General features: G+C 51.7%; 2 protein-coding genes across 3 annotated transcripts in view; one reads left to right on the forward strand and one right to left on the reverse strand.

Moving 5' to 3' along the window:
- SLC25A26 (solute carrier family 25 member 26) overlaps positions 1 to 6,423 on the forward strand; it is a 111,052-nt gene extending 104,629 nt beyond the window's left edge. Inside the window, exons 8-10 of the mRNA XM_016223102.2 lie at positions 494 to 558; positions 1,515 to 1,588; positions 5,728 to 6,423. Of these exons, the coding sequence (XP_016078588.1) occupies positions 494 to 558; positions 1,515 to 1,588; positions 5,728 to 5,845 (257 nt within the window). The 3' untranslated portion in view covers positions 5,846 to 6,423. The remainder of the gene's footprint in view (positions 1 to 493; positions 559 to 1,514; positions 1,589 to 5,727) is intronic.
- A 93-nt stretch (positions 6,424 to 6,516) lies between these two features.
- Positions 6,517 to 15,729, reverse strand: part of LRIG1 (leucine rich repeats and immunoglobulin like domains 1) — a 106,985-nt gene continuing 97,772 nt past the window's right edge. For both annotated transcript variants that reach the window (XM_087825102.1, XM_087825101.1), the window contains 7 exons: positions 12,982 to 13,302; positions 11,455 to 11,736; positions 10,552 to 10,971; positions 9,882 to 10,007; positions 9,310 to 9,456; positions 8,518 to 8,799; positions 6,517 to 8,420 (listed from right to left, as the gene is read on the reverse strand). In XM_087825102.1, coding sequence (XP_087681228.1) covers positions 8,164 to 8,420; positions 8,518 to 8,799; positions 9,310 to 9,456; positions 9,882 to 10,007; positions 10,552 to 10,971; positions 11,455 to 11,736; positions 12,982 to 13,302 — 1,835 coding nt within the window. In that variant the 3' untranslated portion in view covers positions 6,517 to 8,163. The remainder of the gene's footprint in view (positions 8,421 to 8,517; positions 8,800 to 9,309; positions 9,457 to 9,881; positions 10,008 to 10,551; positions 10,972 to 11,454; positions 11,737 to 12,981; positions 13,303 to 15,729) is intronic.

The following is a 15,729-nucleotide window of genomic DNA, read 5'->3' on the forward strand; positions in this document are numbered from 1 at the left end:
CCAGCTGGCCTCTTATCAGACCTGGAGATGCGGAGAGCTTTACTCTTTAAACGTTTGTAACTCGAAGCATCCAGCCATTTACACCAAAAATCCTCACCGTGATATGGGTTTGTTTGCCCACTTTGCCTCAGAGCAGAAAAGACAGGAGCATTCTGGAGTCAGATGGAAGCAGCGGCCGCAGAGGCCCGGCCCGCTGCAGTCACGCAGCAGGCGTCTGTCCCAGGCACGGCCGTGCGGCCACACAGGCCTGTCCCCTGCTCCCCGGGAGAGCACGTCCTGTGGGGCCTCTTCCCCGTGTCCACGCAACGTGGCTTCCCCACGGAGGCGGTGACCTGTGGGTACATGTTCTCATGTCCGCGTCCTGTTCTTGAACCAGTCGGACACAATGATAAAGGAGTGATTTGGGCAGAGTTATGAGGGATTAGAAAGTAGAAATTATAAAATACTGTGCAATACAGTAAACAGTCCTGTGCTGGGGGTTTTATACACACAGGTGGATTTGCAGCTGCCGTCACCACGCCCCTGGATGTGGCAAAAACAAGAATCATGTTGGCAAAGGTAAGTGGTACAATAACACACACACTATTGAAGCTCCCATTTGCCGGCACTGGGGCTGTATGTACACAGTGAATAACAGTGGGAGATACTTCCCTGTGACAGCAGCCGTACGCTTCCTGTGGAACCACAAATGAAACTGACGTTGGCAAAACAGTGTCCACCACTGTCACCGTGGCCAGTGTCTGTACAGCATTCCACTTTTAACATCATTTCAACTGCAATCTGTAGGCAGCAGGGCTGGCAGGACCTCTGCCTGGTCACATTGCATTCAGATGACCTGTTTTTCCTGGTGACAGACCTGAGGCTCGGAGTTGACTTCATGCCAGGCAGCAGGTGAGCTAGATGCTTGGCCATAACGGTGAATTAGGACAGTTGTCAGAATTGTTAAAAATTTTTCATTAAAAAGAAAAAATGTTTTTTAAAAAAGTTACAGACTTCAGGGAATGAAGTCTGGGCCAACACATATAACATATCTGGGCGAAAACAATAAAAAATAGCCGTGCCCTTGTGGGAATGGGGGACACGTAAGGGCTGGACTCCAGTATGTTAGTGTTTAGGCCGACAAGGCCAGACCCGAGAGCATCAGTGTTTTAAATTGGACGTGGTCCCCTCTATTAAGTGCGGTTATTAGCTCCACAGGTGCGTTTCACAAGGCACCACCTACACTGACTGTTCCCCGTTCTCTGAGGCCTGACGCAGCCTCCAGAGGTCCTCCTGCCCGGGGGCTGCACGTGAGTTGCCCGGGGGAGCCCTGCCCCGTGTGGTGAGGAGACACCCGCGCAGCAGCAGGGGCGTCAGCGCTGCTGGTCCAGCGCAGTCCAGGGGTCCTGGCTCCCCCGAAACTCCCCATCTGTTTGAACCTGCCCCAGGTGAGGGCAGTAGGGAGCCGTGCATCTGAGAGTATGTGTAGGTTGGGGACTTTCATACGGTAATGGCTCTCTCTGTCCTCTTTGCAGGCCGGTTCCAGCACCGCCAGTGGGAATGTCCTGTCTGCCCTGCACGGGGTCTGGCGGACACGGGGGCTGCCAGGGTAAGGACAAGGAGGAGCCTCCGCCACCTTCCTCTCCACCGCTGCCCTCCTTTAGCCGGGGCGGGACACACACTTTTCCTGTCTTCTGCTTATGCCCTGGTTGGGGTCTGTTTATATTGGGTAGAACATTGCATTGGGTTTTGCTTATGTGAAAGAATATTGTGCCATCGCAGTGATGCCGTGTTCCAGCCAGGTCACTCCCAGCCTCACCCATCTGGGCGTGAGGTGCTCGCTCTGGGCTGCAGCACTGGGAGGGTGGGCTTCCAGTTCTGTAAGGCGGGAGCCAAGGGACTGAGGGTGGCCCTGTCAGAAGAAGCATTTGTGGTCCGGGTACTTTTAACTATTACTAGCAACAGGTTACTGTGAACGTGCGAAATGCCTGACAACGCACTGTCAGCAGCTGAGTGCCTCGGACCTTTAGCATCAGATCCTCAGGAGCTCTCTTCTGTTATTTCAGCATTGCTCATACAACATAAACCTATAAAGCTGTCTGAATGCTGGGATCTGTACAGATACTCGAAATTACGATTTTCTCTTTGGAATCATCTATCAGGGATTTTCTTGAGACAGCAAAGCAGTGGCCACCTTTAGAGGGGGGTCAAGGCTGAGCCCAGTGACAGGGAGGCTAGCGTGGATGGACGCAGAGGGGGTGGTGCTGTGTTGTTCACTGATTTGATTGTGGTTTTGTGAGCACTCAGCAGGTTTGTGTTTCAGCCAGTGGATAGTCTGGGGACTGTTTAGCCTGCTGGTCAGGTCCCAGGTAAGACAATGGCAGGAGGATAGTCCCATCCTCTTCAGAATTCCAGCTGGCAGTTTGGAAAGCAGGTGGCAGTGGATGGTTGTGTGGAAAGTAGCAGCTGATAGATAGATGCCACTTGTCTGAAGGACGTCAGGATTTTGAGACCACTGGGTTTATCAGAAAGGAACTCTGGAGCAGGGGAAGGGCAGAGTGGTGGCCACTGTGGCCAGTGCACTGGGAGGAAGTGGGGCCTGGTTGCTCAGCCGAGGCACATTGATTTGCACGCCAATTCCTCCCCGAACAAAGACAGTGTGAGGGGAAGGTGAGGTCTAGAGCAGCTTACTAGTCGCAGGTAAAACATTCCCACTGTCCCAGTTTTGAGCTTACACAGAGGCGAGCACTCAGTAGCTTTTTAGGTGATGGAGTCAAGCTGCCGAATTTCACTCATTCATTTCAGTGTATTTCACACTAGATTCTGTGGCAAGTCTTGGTCAAACCTCTGCTCTTGACCTTAGCTCTGTGGATTTGGTGGTAAGCTGCAGCCCACCTGCCTTCTCGAGAAAGGGGCGATATGTAGGTGACACCTGACTTGATTGGCAAAACCGCGGCCGCTGAGAGCTTGTGGAGAAGGGATTCCCCTGAGTAGGTGATTGACACTGAATTTTCCTTGGCCTGGTGTGATGTGCACCTGATGCTACCACGTAACCAGGTAGTGTGGGTCCAGGCAGAGGGCGGTGTCTGATGCGCGAAGGGCCTGTCTCTGTCCCCACAGTTGGCCTGGAAAGCAGCTCGGAGTTTTGCTTATCTCCTAAGTCTTGGGCTCTTGTTAGTGTAGACATACTTCGGCGAGGCGGGTTCCGGTCCAGACCACTGTGGTCAAGCGAGTATCACAATAAGGCCACAATATTTTTGCTGGTGGAGGGTCTTGCCTTCAATTTGTAAAAAATGCAACATCTGTGAAGTGCAATAAAACAAAAGGTAGTAAAGCAAGGTCTGCTGTGTGCCCAGCATGGTCCTTCGCAGCATATTGCAGGCAGCCAAGCTTGTCACTTAAAGAATGACAGTTTTCATTAGCTTCCTGTTAGTGTGATAAAAGACAACAAATAATTTGTCTAAAGAATTGTAACCAAAAGCAGGCAAAAGCAGCAAAAACCCCTACAAATACGTGCAGCTGTTCTGATGAGGGTCGTAGACATTCTCAGCCCTGAAGGTGTCTCGGTTGCTTCCTCTGTCTGGTTTCCACACACACAGCGGCCGCTGGCTCCTCCCGCCACCCTGCATGCACCTGCCAGTGTCACCAGGCCCTCAGGCTGCCCAGCCGAGTCAGGGTCCACGTCACGGTGGGGCGGTGCTGACATCTCATGGAGTAAAGGGTGATAGTTTGTTCTCTTGGGTTGGTTCATTCCAAGTCCTGGCTCACATTTGGTGTCTCCAAAATAAGACTACTGCACTGCATGCTCATCTGGCCCAGTAGCTGGAAAGCCACTGGGAAGCTGCTCACCCCACAGTGCTCCTTCCTGCTTTTCTTCTGTCCATCAGCTGGCTTGTCGGCCTCGGTTTGCTGTCTGTGCAGTAGCTGCCACGCCGTGGGTGTCCGTGCGCCACTCTGCTGCACGTCCCAGTCTGCTATCTCCTTCGGCTGTGCTCACTCCAGACAGCCCTGCTCTGTCCAAGGCTCTGCCTCCGAGTTTGGTTGGGGCACTCACTGTACAAATTACTCTTTTTAAAGCTGTAATTATGTTAAACAATTCGACTGTCATCTGGTGAAACCATAAACTGCTTCCATCTGCCTCTTGCCAGGAGCAGCTGAGCTCATTAGCAGCAAAAGCTGAACCCAAACACTGGCTTTAGAGTGAAGTCAGTTTGGAGGGAGCAGGGGGAGACTTTGTGGCCATCACGATGGTCTCCCAGCCCCATCTGGGCCCTCTGGAGGGCAGGGCAGGGAGGTGACTGCTGCTCAGGCCAGGACACCATGGCCTCAAGGTGGTAATTTATGAGTTTGTCCTCACTGACCACCTCATACAAAAACAATCTGCACGATGCTGAGATGAACTTTTTTTCCTACAAGTGTATTTTGATCTTCTATATAATTTCCATGGCTATTTCTACACAAGAAAAAGGAGTTCTGATTTTATCAGTAGTATTTTAATTAATGATTTAAATCCTTAGCTAATTAAAATAAGATGCCCCTAACACTACCCGAAAATGCACTTTCTGTGCAGAGGAAGCAGCCTGGCGGCGCGGCCTGGGCAGGAGGCTCCTTCCCTGTGCTCCATGAGCCACCTTAACGTATCGGGGGCGTCCCCATGTATGGACAGATGAACTGCTGTTGGCATAACCTGACCATTTCCAGTTTCCTTCCCTAGACCTGACCTTTTCACTAGTGAATCCACTTCCACTGATTATTAATTTTGTAAGCAGAAAAACAAAATTATAAACTCTTGGTTTAAAAAAGTTCATTTATTACAGAAATACGGGCAGGGACAGTCCACAGCCCCTTCCTGCCACGTTTGTCTCACACACAGCTGCATCACACATGCTGCTCCAGGCTGGACTGTTAGGACGCGCTGTGGCAGTGCGTTGGTACGTCCCGCCTGCCGCCGCCTCAGCAGTTTCCCCCTTGTGTGGATCCTGTACCAGAATGTGTGTAACCAGAGGGGTTCTTTGCAGTTTTTTATCAGCAATGCCATGACGAACATCTTGAACAATAGGCGCATGGCTGTGGGAAGGTTTTAAAGAATGACTCCCCAATATACATCCCCAGTAACACTTTGTATTTCCTTCATTATTCTAAAGTTGCGAATTTGACTCCTGAGGTGCTTGGGGACTGAACCTGCTCCTGCCTTCCCTGCCAGCCATGGGAGGCGGGAGAAATGGGATCCATGGAGATCCGTCTCCTGCTGTGCATCATGTTTGTGGGCCTCTAAGGACAGAATGTGCCTGAGTCACTGGGAGGAGCAGCAGACTTGTCCAAAAGTCTCCTCGAACACCAGAGACCACCAGGGGCCTCCAGGGTGGGCTGTGCCCTTTGACTCTTTTATAAAAAAGTCAATTCCATCATCTGTAAAGACAAAGGGTCTGGAAGTTTAAGCAGGACTATTGTGGGGACAGAGTTACTGTTCGACTAATTATTTGACTTAATTGTGAGCGCACAAGTAAGCTGTTTGGTATGTAGCCACTTTCGCCAACAAACAGCTGGGCTCAGACTTCAACAAGTCTGCTTGGGAATGTAATTTAGTGCGATTCTGAAAGGAAAAAACACATGTTAAGTACTGTGTGGGGTTTAATGAGCATGGTGTGTTGAGTTGAGCAAGCTGTGGGTGTTGGAATTTAACCTTTTTAAACACCTTTTTTAAACACAAAATTTTTAAAATCTCCTTTGCTTCCCTCCCCCCCCCAGATTATTTGCAGGTGTCTTCCCTCGAATGGCAGCGATCAGTCTGGGAGGTTTCATCTTTCTTGGTGCTTATGACCAAACGCGCAGCCTGCTGATGGAGCTTGGCACTGAGCGCCCATGAATCACACCCACATGCACTTCTTCCAGGGGGCTGCTGTGAGCTCTCCCTCCCGGCGAGCAGCTGCCTGGCCTTCAGACAACAAAACACGACGCTGGAGTTCAGTTCGCAGAACACGGCATGGAGAGCACGTCTTCCAGGCTACAGGCCGCTGGAATGAGGTCACCTGCGCATTTGCCCGAAAGTTAAGAAAACGCCCACAGCAGTAATTGAACGATTTTCTCAGAACCCCTTAATAAATGAGTGGTGATGCTGAGTCCAGGCCCTCAGAGCTTTCACTTGATTGTATCTGACCTTTAGTTTCCTGCCACCTGGTAGCAGATTCGATGGCAGGCAGAGACGGGCACACTTTCGGGAGAAGGGCTCGACTGGGAACGGAGACGGGCAGTTGTGCATGTGAGGTAGTTACCAGTGTGTCCACTTACGGCTCTTTTGAAAAACAATGGCCTACAGGTGCGTATGAGCCGGGTGACCAGGCTGTTCTCGATGACCCTCGGACTGAGCCTATGGAAACACATTTGAACCTGACAGAGGAGTGTCCAGCGGCCATGTGGCGTATGAAAGCCAGCAAGCAGCTGCGGCCAGGAACCAGGTGGGCCCCGTGGGCTTGAGGGTGGAGGGCGTGCTGGGGCCTCAGGGCAGCAGGGCCGCATTCGGGGCTTCTCCACTTCAGAGCGGAGGGACGGGCTTCGCCTGGAGGTTTAAGCTCAGCACCCAAAGGGAAGGTCACCATTCAGAGCTTGACTGACAAGCTCTAGGTGCTGTGAAGAGTCAATCGCGGGAGCCTGGTGCTGTCACGCCTCCCCCAGAGACGGTCCTGCTTGGCCTAACCACGCACTGGTTCTTTTTCCTCTCAAAAAAGAGAGGGTAGGACGACTGCACTTGTCAGGGCCGCTCTGGAATTAGGCAGGTGAAGCCCTGCTGGTTCCAGTGCACACGTCACATTTGTGGAAGGATGACCGAGCCACACATCCATTCATTCACAAGTGAACCTTTATTAGACACATCACTGCCGCTTGTTAGACACTCAATATCTTACATGTTTTCAACGTACATTGTACCAAAACTTCTATAAATAAATAACTGTACATGAAAGTAATACTTCCTCTCACACTGCCTCTCCACAGCAGCAGGTTCACATGTTGTGGACGTAACATTGGTCAGTTAACTATTGAGAACAAAACTACATGTGCTCACCTTTGAAACAGTGATGACATCGGACAGTAAAATTTAACATGGTAACCACTCTGTCAATACCTACCTTCAGCTTTTTGGCTAAAGGACCTTGCTTTCCAAGCTTTTAAGGACCTTGTTAGTTTCAATGCAGTTTTTCCTGAAACACCCATTGGCACTCACAAGATGGTTAGTTACAGGTCTCAAAAGTGCAAATATACCAGAACCCAAGTCAAGGGCCGAAGCTCGCCATTCGTCTGTCTGTGCGAGGGAAGGACGCGGACGGGCCTGCTCCGGGTCCTCAGTCGAGATGAGCCAGCCCTGGAAATAAGGACTCCATCCTTCCTCCCCCAACACCAAGGTAACGTTAATTATATTGGCAGAACTAAAGCATCACTATTGAAAAATCCACAGGTACCAACAGCAGCAACCTCTATCTTATTAGAAAGCCTCAAGTGACAATCAAGTAACACTGACAAGACCACATTTGCTTTTACCATAGAAGGAAGGCAGGCTTAATTATCCAGACCAAACGCTATGGTGATTACAACCCCCACCACGCTCATTAAGAACTCGAACCTATGAGCAAAAGCCACTCAGTGCAGTGTACCGTCCCCAGGGCGGTCTGGGCCCGGGAGGTCTGTGCGGCTGCACCCGCACGCGAGCAAGTCTGCCTGGAAAGCGTCAGGTCTGCCCCACGATGTGCGATCGAGTCTGAGGACTTCCGCCTTCCGCCCACACAACCCTGGGAGCAAATGTGGTTTTCAGCGTCTGTAAATTCCACCCATGCATTAAGGCACCAGAACTATCCCCACTCCAAAGTTAAACAGCAACCTGATATGAAAAATATTGTCAAAACTGTAAGATTTTCTGTTAACCATGCAATAAAGATTAAAATATCCTCTGTAAAAGATATATAATATATATGAAATCTCTGAAAACTCTTATGTACAGTGGTATCCAATACTTTTCTGCCTTTTATACACAATAGCCTCTTGCAATCTGTGCTTCACTGCAAGTCCTTTAAACAACTGGCACTCCACATGGAAGTTAGAACTGTACAGGTCCGCGACGCTTGAGCCACGCTTCCTCCTGGAGCCCCCACCTCCTCCCTGCAGAGGCTGGCACAAAGCCGAGGTAGACTGCGCCTAGCTCTGTGGTGCAAACAGCAGTGGCCCGCTCCGTTTCCCAGGCAGCTGTCCCATCAGTGGTGTGGACTCAGGCCCAGAGTCGCATGCTCTGGGGAGGTGCCCATTGGGAAGGAGCAAGTGCTGGCCTTCACTGGGAGCGTCGGGAAAGGCCAAGGGGGCTTGTGTGAGCTCAGACCTGCCTGGAGTTAACGCAGAGGGCAGTATGTCTATGGCGTCTGCCTCACACAGCCTTGCTAACGTCCACGGAGAGGCCCCTGTGAGAGAGGAGAGGGCATGTCAGACCCTCTAGCCTGGCTGTTTCCGTGCTGCCCCGAGCCGTGGGTGACTCCTGGGAACACAGTAAAAATTTACCTTTCCCGTCTGGAGGTGCCCCTGGCTTTTCCTTCAAGGATGTCGGCATTCTATCGTGGTTACTGGGGTAGAGGGACTCCCTGCAGTCGGTGCGGGACCCATCGCCAGTCCCGCTGTTCAGCTGTGGAGAATGTTCGTGGTCACTCCGGCCGGGCTCCTGGCTGCTCAGTGTATCTGGCTGTGTGCTGTCCCTGGACACAGGCTGAGGACAGAAGGCCTGTTCCTCGGAGTAACTGTTCACATCAGTGTTGCTGTCACTACATACACCCGGGCCACTGTGCTCTGCAAAACAGCGGAGATAATCAGAACCATGGCCTGAGGCCTCCATCTCGAGGCTGCTGCACTCCTCTGTGAGGCCGGGGCCCCACTCAGACCAAGTGCAAACCCCCCTCCCCCCCCCCGTATTTCACATAAAAGGGGCTGGGCAACCGCCAGCCATGTAGAATGGGGTCTCCCATGTTGATACATTTCAGATTAATTCTGTCAGACAACTCTGATCACAGGAAGAAATCATCGCACTTTAATGCGTGTCAGGAGTGTTCTGAACAATGAGAAATGGAGCCTCCAAAGAGCCCTGGTGAAAAGGTCCTTTTGTTTGGACCTTGCCCTTTATTTAAGTTGCTTATAAATCTGGAAAGTTCATGCCCAGGCTCCACACCATAGGTTTACTCTAGAGACATCCTACTTGAACCCAGAGAGCCGGCCCCACACAGCGTCCTATTTAGACAAATACCCAATTTTGAGACAGTCTTAGAAAAACAGTGTCTCCCCTTTTCATCAGTGAGGTCATACCCGTCTTCTGTGCGCCAGGTGAGCTGTCAACTTTCTCCTTCACTCTCCACGGCTCCTGACTGTGTCCAACGCAGAGCCTGGGCTGCCTGCAGGTGACGCTGCGAGCATCCGCCTCGGGGAAGAGGCCCGCGTCTCTTGGACAAACACCTGCAACAGAGCCCCACACTGTCGGAAGCACTGGGCTTAGCGCTTCACACAAAGCCTGATGGGAGGGATGGGCAAACGTCCTGTGGGGTGGTGGCTCCCAGGCCCGTTTTCACAGCCACGAGCCTGCGTCCCGTAAGGACAAACCTGCTGAGCACATGCTGACCCCCCCTGGAGCAGCGCACACCCTTGAGAGCTACTGAGTATGAGAGGAGCTGAGACTCTTAGTAAGAGACGCTAAGCCCAACATAGAGACTTCCTGGGTGGTGGGGTTTTAAACTTTGCAGAACTTGCACAGGGAGGTCCTGAAAGCCAACTGGCTTCAGTTTCCGGGTCAGACGTGCTCAGTATGACGCCATGCGCCTGCCGAAGCAAGGGGCTGGAGGCCGCTCCCACTCGGGAACAGTGACGTCAGACTCAGGCCTTACCATTGCTCTCGACGTGCCCATTGGCCTGATGACCACCCTCAGTCCTGAGCACAGTTTCCTGTCGGTCAGAAAGGGTCCCCTGAGAAGAGAGGTAGCTAGGAACATCTGGCGGCACAACGGTCTCATCTGCAAGGAGACAGGACAGTCATCCACAGGGTCCCAGCCCCTTGGTTTTGACAAGGATACAGACAGACAAAGGACCCCCAATGGCAGCTGCCAAGGCCTAACAGGACTGTGTGGAGTCCTGCATGCAAGAGGCCCTCCCAGGGGCACCTCACACCCAGGGGTAAACGGTGGCAGTCAGATGCCCGAGTGCACCAGACGGACAGCAGTGACGGGGAGGGAGAAAGAGCTGACACCACAACACAGGTCGCTGCAGAACCCCCCACGTGGCGGCAAAGCCTGTGCCGAGGACGCCTCTGAATTACTAGAGGTAGAAACTGCGGCGCTCAGTGTCCTTGCGTCTAACAGTGTTCCCTCTCAATGTTAAACTCCTGGAAGTTAAAATAGTGTCTGTGACACTACAGCTCGGCTGTCCAGAATGGCTCCACATTCCCAACGGTCTAGAGTTTTAAATACACTGAAATCCCTGAACGAGCCTCTGGACCCGGCTCTGCCCAGGCGTCACTGCGCTCCTCCCCGGCACGCAGCCTCGGCCACAGTGGCCGACCTGTGTTGGTGACGCTGTACTCCTCGCTCTTCCTCCTGGTGTGGTAGATGATGCACACCCAGACCAAGGACGTCAGGACGACGCTGCACACCACGGCGATGGTGAAGATGCCCACGGTGGTCCCATCCCGCCTGCAGCCGGGGCTCGGCAGCACGCTCAGCTGGCTGTGCGCCCGCTCTGTGCCCAGGGCGTTGGACATCTCGCAGGTGTAGCGGCCCGAATCCTCGGCCACCACGTTCTGCAACACGAGCAGCTGGTTGCCGGGGGTGAAGTGGTGGCGCTCGGTGAGGCTCAGAGGGCGGTCTCCCTTGAACCAGGTGATGCGGGGCGCGGGGCTCCCGGCCGCCTTGCACTGGAGGGCCACCGTTTCCCCCACAGACACCACCCGGTCTTCCAGGGGCACTGCCAGGGACGGGGTTTCTGTAGGCAGAGGAGACCTCACGGTTACTCTGTGGGCCTCAAGGGCTTCCGGACAAAGACAATCCAACAATCGGCAAAATGCTGAGACCTTTCACCACACGGCGAGCCTCTCGGGGCCCCTCTACCACCAGACAGTCCCAGGCTGGTGTCTCCAGCGAGGAGAGTGAGCTACGTCTGCTGCTCCCCAGCTGTCCTGTGACGGGTCTGCGTCCCGATCTACCTCTCCGTCAGAGGCAGTTCTCATCTAGAGTGTTTTATACCTAAGCCCTATTTATTTTAAGAGATGGAACCACTTACTAAAAAAAAAAAAAAATCAAAAAAATCTTAGAAAATGTGAAAATAGAAACAGCCCCACCACACTGCCCCCATCAGGCTGCACAGAACATCTTAGGAACCGGGACTCTCGGTGCCCGTGATATCTAAGAAAACCTCTCTCACGCACACTCACGCACACGTGTACACTCAGTGCAGCAAGAGTCGAACCTAAGACAGTGAGGGTGGCGTTAGCCGAAACGGAGCCAGCCGAGTTCTGGGCGGTGCAGCTGTAAACGCCCATGTCGTCCAGCTTCACGTCGGTGATGAAGAAGACGTCGTCGTCGGGCATGACGTGCATGCGCCGCTCGCGCGCAGCAGGGAAGTCGGTGCCTCCGTCCTTCTGCCAGGCTATCTGGGGGTTGGGGTGGCCGGTGGCAGCGCACTCGAGGCGGGCCATGGTGCCAGTCCGGATGGCAATGTCGTGGGGCATTTTGGTGAATGATGGCAACACTGTAAAACAATCAGCCAGGTCACAGGAAAGCTAGACGCAAAGGCCAGGAATCCCTCTGGCAAACAGCCCTCCCGTGTCCGGGCGTCAGCTCACAACCTCACCACCCTGCGTGCGTCGGGCCCCAAGGCCGCCCAGTTGCTCGTAGCCACGGTGGAGCATTTCCATCGGTCTCTCTCGTACCTCCCAGGCTGACAACCCCCCCTCAAACACAGGCTTTCAATGAAACATTCCTCTACTGTCCCTCACACAGTCAGTCGTCAGTCCGTCCTGGGACACCCCCTAAATGCCAGGGCCTGGTGCCTGCCCACCTTAAGTACCAGCAGGAGTGCCTGGGAAACCAAACATCTGCTCCAGCAGGAGACAGTCACAGAGGGAGGCTGAGGTGCCCGCACCCTGGAGAGTGGAGAGCTCTCCCCCTGGAGGGGTGTGTCCCGTGCCCACAAAGCTGAAAGCACAGAGCCCACGTACTGACCCAGATATTCCACACACTGGGAAGCATCCGGCCACATGTTCCCATCAAGGTTACTTGTGTGGCGAGTCTAACAGCTCACCGAGTTTGAGAAACAGTGAGGATTCCCTCAGAAAAACTAAGAGAACCAGCCAAAGTGCAGTGAAGGGTATGTTTTCTGTGGTCGGTAGGGCCTAAGAACACAGTGGTTCCAGCATTTTTTAATTAGAGGTTTAATAATCAGGAAAATCTCGTTAGGTTATGGGGGTGGGGTGGCCAACTCCTCCCTCTGCCCTAAACTCACAACAAACAGTCCTGAGGAAGCAGCTGTGACAAGCTCTGAGCTGTGTAGAGTAAGAATCCTCGTGGTGGCTGGCACACACCAGCCGGGTGTCCACAGCCCCTGGGCGGCAGGCCCGCCGCTGCCCCCCGCGCCCCGCCTCTGCTCTGAGGTCGCGCCCTCTCTCGGAGGGTCAGGGGATCTGGGATCTGGGTACCAGACACCTTGTTTATGGAGGATAATAAATGGGTAAAAATACAAGGCTTGGGCCCACGATTTCACTTAATGTAGTAACTGGATAAAAGTTATTTTATCCCCAAAACAAAGATTCCACTGCGAATAACCCTTCAACCTTCAAACTTGCTCTGGGGCCAGCCCAGGCAGGGTGGTGTGATACAGGGCTGCCCCGGGATGCACGCGGCTGCCGCCTGTCATTTCCCGTGGGTAACCGAGAGAATGGTGGCACGTGGGCTCGTAGGAGCCGAGCACCAGGAGAGCAAGACGGCGCGTCCATACCGTTCACAGTGAGCCTGGCCTTGTGCGAGTAGGTGGAGCCGAAGTGGTTGGTGATGACACACTGATAGCGGCCCTCGTGCCCGAAAGTGACACGGCGGAGGTGCAGGATGGTGGTGTACTCCATCACCTCCCCATCCTGCGCCCGGACGTGGGCAAAGTTCTCCATGTCGGCGTTGGCCAGGACCTCACTGTCCTTCTTCCAGGCAAAGGTCATGGGGGAGCTGCTGCTGCTGGCTGCCGAGCACATGAACCGGATGTCCTTGCCCACCACAGCCATGGTGGTCTCTGGCTGCGTGATAATCTGCGGCTTTGGTAAGTCCTCTGGGGAGAAAACAGCCAACTGTCAGTCACCCAGGCACTGAGGACGCAGAGGAACCAGCCGCTGTTCCCCATGACAGGAAACTGAGCCAACACAGCCATCCTCGCTCCAGCGACCACCAAAAGGGACTCACCCTTGAAAGCTGGCCTTGTCCAGTTTTAAATCCACAAGCAGTGACCACCTCCAAGATCACACATGCTTTGATTACAAGTGAACCCACCAGTGCCCAATTAGTAGAGCAATCAGCAGGCTCCATACACCTACAATCAGCTCTACTCGCTTATTTTAACAGAAAACACACTGAACAGGGTCAGGACCTGCCCATCATGACTGCACAGACCTAATCCACAAACTGACTCAAGCACTTCAGAACTCAGAGTACGAACGGGTGAAAATCTTCACCTCTGCCAAAGCAAAGAGAACACTAGCAAAATGGTGATAGCCAGCTTCTTCAGAATTCTGGAAAATAACCACAGGCTACATATAACCTGAGTGTTGATCAAGAAAATGCCTGAATCTCCAGAAGAAAGGTGAGCTTTGTGGCATTTTACCCCAGTCCCACCCCCTCTCCCAGCTCTGTGGTATCCCTGAAACCCTGCAGCCTAGCAATCACTGAAGGGGCAGAAGGGGTGCGGAGATTCCCCCAAAGCCCCATCCTCAGGGTTTGTCTTTATCTGACCTGATGCAGTTTGCTCACTGCGGGAAGCCCCACCCTATGGCATTTGATGGAACAATCAGCAGCCAAGGCTGAGGCAGTGATATCAGTTGGGGCTAACAAGAGGCTGGCCAAAAAACTAAAATGGAAAATCAGGTGATTGAAATGTTGAAAGTGGGCTCTGAAAGGTCTGACATATTCCTGAGGTCCTAGAAAGCCAAGGCATGTGCAGGCTGTGCACACCCAGCCAGGACCCGAGAGGGTGCCCACTCCTCACCGGTAACTGGCCCTGACGGTCAGTGCAAACAGGGAGTGATGCCGGGCAAAGGACCAGAGGCTGAGTAGATGACTGACTTACGGGCTCTGTCCACTCATTAGCAAACTACAGAGAGAGACTATAGTGGCTGTGGCTGCAGAGAACAGACTATATAACATTTGTCCAGGAAAGTCACTAAACAAATTGTAATTAACAGAACAATGGTAAACCCTGGGGGAAGACAGAGGTACACTATGATTTCTAGTTGCCATATTATTTTAAATGCTCAGTTTTCAACAAATAACCACAAAACACACAAAGAAACAGGAAAAAATGCAGTCAATAGACAAATGTCCTCAAGGAAGCCCAGGTCTTCGATTTGCTAAGGAAACACTAAATTGGCTTTATAAATATGTTCAAAGAACTAAAGGAAACCAGGTCTAAGAAAATTAAGGAAAAGTATGCAAATACTTCCCACCAAATAAAGAATACCAATAAAGAGATATAAGCTGGAAAAATGAACCAAATACAAGTTTTAGAGTTTAAAAGTACAATAACTGAAATGAAAAACTCATTAGAAGGGCTCAACAGCCAAGCTAAGTTGGCAAAAAAGTCAGTAAACTTGAAACAGGCCTCCTGAGATAATCCAGTCTGAGAAACGCAACAAGAGAAGAATGAAGAGAAGTGAAGAGCCACAGAGCTGGGGGACAGCATTAAGCAAACACCATGCAGATGATGGGAGTCTGAGGAGAAGAAAGAAAAGGAGCGGAGTATTTGAAGAAACAATGGCCCCAAACTTTCCACATTTAGTAAACAACATGCACCTACACATCCAAGAAGTTCAACAAACTCCAAATAAAATAAATTCAGAGATCCACACCCAGGCACATCATAGTCAAGCTGTAAAAAGACAAAGAACCTTGAAAGCAGCAAGAGAACAGCAACTTATCACATACACACGATCGTCAGTAACAGTAGCAGCTAATCTGTCACCAGAAATCATGGAAGTCAGAGGAGCAGTGAAGGAAAGAGAACACCGGATAATCCTATAGCTGGCAAAACCATCCTTTCAAAAATGCAGGCGAAATGAAAATGTTCTCAGGTTTGAAAACAAAAACAAAAAACCCAAGACAATTCATTGCTACCAGACCTGCTTTACAAGAAATACAAAAGGATATCATTCAGGCTGAAAGGAGAAGACTCAAAATACTAAAATCTGGAATGAAAGAAGGGACATGACTACCAACTTCACAGCAATAAAAAGAATACAGGGGACTCCTATGAATAACTGCCCACAAATCAGACAACCGGTTTGAAATGCACAAATTCCACAAAAGACGCAAACTACCAAAACTGACTCAGGAAGAAATATATAATTGGAATAGTTCTAACAAGTAAACAGACTGAATTAATAATTTTAAAACTTCCCACAAAGGAAAGTTCAGACCTAAAAGGGTACTACTGGTGAACTCTACCTTTATAAACTCTTCAAAGAAAAACTGATGAGAGAACACTTCC

Source organism: Miniopterus natalensis, chromosome 15 (genome assembly GCF_054644295.1).
Source record: "Miniopterus natalensis isolate mMinNat1 chromosome 15, mMinNat1.hap1, whole genome shotgun sequence".
In the NCBI taxonomy this organism is placed as follows: Eukaryota; Metazoa; Chordata; class Mammalia; order Chiroptera; family Miniopteridae; genus Miniopterus; species Miniopterus natalensis.